Genomic DNA, 5,740 nt, shown 5'->3' with positions numbered 1-5,740 from the left:
CTGGGTGTCTTTTTGGCTTCCAAATGTGCACTCCGGTTTCATCCTACATCCCAAAAACATGCCTGGTAGGTTAATTGACAACTCTAAATTGCCCGTAGGTGTGAATGTGAGTGCGAATGGTTGTTTGTTTATATGTGCCCTGCGATTGGCTGGCAACCATTTCAGGGTGTACCCCGCCTCCTGCCCGATGATCGCTGGGATAGGCTCCAGCACGCCCGCGACCCTAGTGAGGAGAAGCGCCACAGAAAATGGATGGATGGATATTTCCATCTTACTAAACACCTTCATAAGCACCTCAAATTTCAAGGAGGATAGTAACCCTAACCCTAACCATGGTGAATCAACATGTCGGGGCTCCATCCAATGTCTTTTGGTTGTGGCCATGAATGAGCTTAGCTCAAGGTAGCGTACTTAGACTTGATTGAACTAATTCAGATCAACTTGTCTGGACCTGAATTATCTCAGTTTTTGAGTTCAGGGTTAAAATATGAACAATGGCTTGTTGAACAAACATCTGTATCACTTTTGTTTTTTTTCGGGGAGCAGGGGGGGTGTTGTTGCAGCTAAATTTTTTTTTCTTTTATGTTCAGAAATTACCTTTTAAATTATTGTACACAAAGCTGTGGAGCAAATAGTGCTGAAGGTGTTTCAGAAGGTTAAACTCTTTCTTGGTTTAATTAAGTGCAATGAGCTGCAGCTGCAGCAGCATGCATTGGCCTCCAGGTTTGTCTGAATAAAAGGGTCCAAAAGCGGAAGGGAGCCTTCTTTTCAAGGTCTTGACATGACGTTAAAGCTTAAAACCCATGCCCGACTCTTTGACCTGCACTGCTCTGTAGGTTTGACAGACTGGGACATGGACAAGGAGCTGAAACTGGTTACAACTACTGACCAGTTTTGCCATGGTGAATATTTAAATCCCTCTTTGGTTTAAATTTAGCACAAACATTACCTCACTATCAAAATTAGTTAATGAATAAGTGTGTAATTTGTTTTGACTTGTGTTGACGTGCTGTTACTCTTGTTCTCACAATGAATGTCTGTATGTTAAATGCAACCAACTGTTGTTGAATGGGATTTTTGGCATTAAATTTCTACCAAATTCTTGGGTCCAATCTGTGCAAAAATCATTTTGACATCATAATTTTCCATTTGATCCAGACATTTATTTAAATGTTCTGCTCATTATGAGAGGGATTTTTTTTTTTAATTTGATTATTTTATTTTTTTGTTTGTATGGTAAATATTTTTTTGTCCTCAATGTGTGGATTCTAACAAAAAATGGATGGAATAGATTAAAGTCCAGAATAAACAACATTGGCTCAAGAAAACTGACACCACTTCCCTCACCACCAAAAGTTCATAACGGGCAATGTAAAAGCTATGTGTCTGTTTTCCCCTCAAGATGATAAACTTGGTGATCCATATGTGGCACAGAGGTCTTTGGCAAGAGCCTGCAGAAGAAAAGACGAGTTTGTTTGGTATGACAAAACATCAGGCGAGTAAAGGTTTTTGTTTTGTTTTTTCTTCTCCCCTTTTCCAAGTAAGTGAAACTTAATTTCTGGTGTTTTACTATTTTGCAGACACTGAGTTGAAATCAGGGCAAAACTGTGCGCAAATGTGTATATGTACGTATGTGTGTACATTTGTTCCTGCTATCTTTGTCTTATCATACAACCCCAATTCCAATGAAGTTGGACATTGTGTTAAACAAAAAGAGAATACAATGATTTGCAAATCATGTTCAACCTATATTTAATTGAATACACGACAAAGACAAGATATTTAATGTTCAAACTGAAACTTTGTTTTTAGCAAATTAACTTTAATTTTATGGCTGCAACACGTTCAAAAAAAGCTGGGACAGGGTCATGTTTACCACTGTTACATCACCTTTTTTTTTTACAACATTCAATAAATGTTTGGGAAATAAGGACGCTAATTGTTGAAGCTTTGTTGGTGGAATTCTTTCCCATTCTTGCTTGATGTACAGCTTCAGCTGTTCAACAGTCCGGGGTCTCCCTTGTCATATTTTACGCTTCATAATGCGCCACACATTTTAAATGGGAGACAGGTCTGGACTGTTGGCAGGCTTGTCTAGTACCCGCACTCTTTTACTACTAAGCCCCACGCTGTTATGTGTGCAGAATGTGGTTTGGCATAGTCTTCCTGAAATAAGCAGGGGCGTCCATGAAAAGGACGTTGCTTGGATGGCAGCATATGTTTCTCCAAAACAGCATTAATGGTGCCTTCACAGATGTGTAAATTATCCATGCCATTGGCACTAACACCGCCCCATACCATCACAGATGCTGGCTTTTGAATTTTGCTGTCTATAGGTCCGGATGGTTCTTTTCCTCTTTGACCCGGAGGACACGACGTCCACAATTTCGAAAAACAATTTGAAATGTGGACTCGTCGGACCACAAAACACTTTTCCACTTTGCATCAGTCCATCTTAGATAAGCTCGGGCCAGAGAAGTCGGCGGTGTTTCTGATTCGTGGCTTTTGGTTTCCATAGAGTTTCAAGTTGCACTTACGAATGTAGCGCCAAACTATATTTACTGACATTGGTTTTCTGAAGTGTTCCTGAGCCCATGTGGTGCTAGCCTTTACACATTGATGTTGGTTTTTGATGCAGTGCAGCCTGAGGGATCAAAGTACACAGGCATTCAATGTTGGTTTTCAGCCTTGCCGCTAGCATGCAGTGACTTCTCCAGCTTCTCTGAACCTTTTGATTAAATCCCTAAAGTTCTTGCAATTGCACATTGTGGAACATTGTCCTTAAACTGTTCGATTATTTTCTCACGCACTTGTTCACAAAGAGGTGAACCTCGCCCCATCTTTGCTTGTGAATGACTGAGCAATTTAGGGAAGCTCCTTTTATACCCAATCATGGCACCCACCTGTTCCCAATGAGCCTGTTCACCTGTGTGATGTTCCAAACAGGTTGTTTGATGAGCATTCCTCAACTTTCTCAGTCTTTTTTGCCACCTGTCCAAGCTTTTTTGGAACGTGTTGAAGCTATAAAATTCCAAGTCAATAATTACTTGCTAAAAACAATAGTTTATCAGTTTGAATATTAAATATATTTTCTTTCTAGTGTTTTAAATTAAATATAGGTTGAACATGATTTGCAAATCATTGTATTGTTTTTGTTTAACACAACGTCCCAACTTCATTGGAATTGGGGTTGTAGTTGTAAGTTAACCTGTGATGTTTTGCTTTTCACATAAGTGCAAGTGATGGAGTAAAACACAACAGATTATAGAAAAAGAACTTTGTCCCTACACTGGGTCTGTATTTGCACTTAAATCAATGGTTTGTTTTTCACCTTACCAACTGTGCACTTGTCATAGTGCGTTCTCAGCTAATAATGCGTACAATTTTTCAATCTGAAAAATATACTGCCTGTTTTTCCTTTGTCAGACACCTTTGTGAAGCCAAACCTGTGGCTCCTTGTCAATCCTAACATTGCTTGTCCACTCATCTATGGAGAAGCTGCAGTAGATTGTCGGAATCTCCAAGAACTTGCAGCGGAAGTCCAAAAGCCACTGATTCAGTGTTCACAAGCCACAAAATGTCACAGGTTTTCTCCCCAGGGGGAAAGAGTGCATGTTCTCTCCTCATCCACAGACTACATGGTATATAACCATACATACTGGACATGGTGTAACATAATGTATGTTTTTACATTTTTTTTTTTTAATTAAATGTCCAGTGCGTCATATTTAGTCCGTAATATGACTTGACAAAAATATTTACTTGCAGAAGAGACAAATGATCAGATCACAAACAGAATCAAATTGATGCAGACTCTTTTCATTTTGTCTCTGACAAAGGATGACGGCACCTCCTGCCAGACTACACACTGCAGACGCAAGGGGAGAAACACAAAAGTATGGGTGAGGAGACATTATCCTAATGCATGATAGATCTTTGTGAAATGGTATGGTCTTTTAAAAAAAAAAAAAAAAAAAAAAAAAAAAAGGAAGTATCAAGAAATCCTTAGCATCTGTTTGTTTCCAGGACAATGAACTCTTGAAGCCAGGATGTTGGCCTCGTCCGCCTGTAAATTATTGCATCCTCATTGCTCTAGCACTTAAAAGCAGCCATAATGGGAGCCTCAGAGTGCAGCAGATTTACAACTTCACCAGGTCAGAAAATGACAGTGGCAAAGCTGGTACAAGATGAAAGGTTTTGTTGTCATATTCAACCACAATTGACATACACTGCAAACATAAGCACCATTTTTAATACTTGGAATTGATATCCTTTGTAATTAATGGAGAGTGTGTTTTCAGTTGCTCCTTGTTTTTAGGTTTTGTCTTCTGTAAGTGAAATGCACTGTCTTGGAGCTCAAGCCATTGACTTGACCATTGAAGAATATTGAATTGCTTTGACTTCAAAGTCTTGTTGCCTTTCTTATTACCTCTGCTGTGGGGGGAATAAACAAAACTAACTACTGGATGATCATAGATTGCTTTTCATCCCCATTCACGGCAACACAAGTGGGGAATACACAGGAGTAGTTGTGTACTGTCAATCTTTTAAAACAATGTACAAATTACTGGTAAACTTTCTGCAGAACAGTACGTTTTGAGACTCTGACCAAGATACACCACATTGTGGTGAAATTGCAGAATTTGGAGTGACTGCAATGGATTCTAAATTTGTATTTACCATTGTCTGAATTTCATTGTGTGCCTTTTTTTTATTTATTTTATTTTAACAGCACACTTTATGAAAATGAGGTAAATCTCACATTTTATTTGGAGGATTGTTACACTGCAGCCTGATCGTACTCCTTTCTGTTCTTCCCCAGAGAACACTTCCCTTTCTTTCAGACGGCTCCTGATGGCTGGAAGAACACAATTCGACATAACCTGTGCTTCAACAGTAGCTTCCGTAAAACTTGCAACCAAATGCGCAGAGATGGAAAAAGAAAGTCCTGCTTTTGGCACCTGACTCGAGATGGCCAACGCCGACTGAAGGATGAGATCTGCATGTTGTCGGGAGAAGCTTTAAAGCAGTTGGAGAGGAGCATGTCCTGTCCAGGTGAATGTGATCAAACTACAGTATGTAAAAGATTTGAACTGGCAAAACAACTTGGACAGGGTGAGGATGTGATTATCAATTTGCGTTTCTTATTACAGATATTATTGCAAAACTACTTGGAATGTGATTGCAATTAACAAAGGTATGAGAGTGAACAGATGCAAAAAAGCATTATGATTTGTGTTATTCATATTCATTTCAAATCAGTTTCACAATTTCAGTTAAAATCTGAAAATTACATTTAACTGTCTGCAGGCATCATTTTTCTGGGTGAATAATATTCTGCTTGTAAATTTACCTGGAAATTCATGCAAATCTGTGTTAATTTTTCTTCTCAGTGCTTCATACACAAAGTAAGCATGTGACACACACGGGGACAACTGATGCAACTCTGAGAGCATTCGAAGGAATCTGGTGCCCTTGAGCAAGGTGGTCAACAGCACTGAAGTTTTTGTTTTGTACATATCCTACTGTCACTCAGGTTCCTTATCACAGGTTGTGGCATGAAACATTTAGCGCTTGGCTACAGAGAAATACTTTTTAAATAGTCCTCTTCGGGTTCTCCAATCTCCGAACCTTTATGCCACCTTTCCTTAACCTTTGGAATATGTCACGGGATCAAGGAGAGATGGAAAGGTGCCCCCTTTCGAACATAGGAAAGAACAGCGCTGTTTCAAAGGAATTC

General features: G+C 39.3%; 1 protein-coding gene across 1 annotated transcript; it reads left to right on the top strand.

Moving 5' to 3' along the window:
* The first annotated feature begins 686 nt into the window (after positions 1 to 686).
* foxr1 (forkhead box R1) lies at positions 687 to 5,182 on the top strand. Its single transcript, XM_061703849.1, is given in 8 exon segments — positions 687 to 756; positions 759 to 902; positions 1,403 to 1,495; positions 3,427 to 3,641; positions 3,840 to 3,902; positions 4,027 to 4,154; positions 4,823 to 5,055; positions 5,154 to 5,182. Coding segments are annotated over 8 exon segments (975 nt in total).
* The last annotated feature ends 558 nt before the right edge of the window (positions 5,183 to 5,740 follow it).

The sequence above is a fragment of the Phycodurus eques genome, chromosome 2, assembly GCF_024500275.1.
Source record: "Phycodurus eques isolate BA_2022a chromosome 2, UOR_Pequ_1.1, whole genome shotgun sequence".
Taxonomy (NCBI): domain Eukaryota; kingdom Metazoa; phylum Chordata; class Actinopteri; order Syngnathiformes; family Syngnathidae; genus Phycodurus; species Phycodurus eques.
This window is presented reverse-complemented; position numbering and strand designations above follow the sequence as displayed.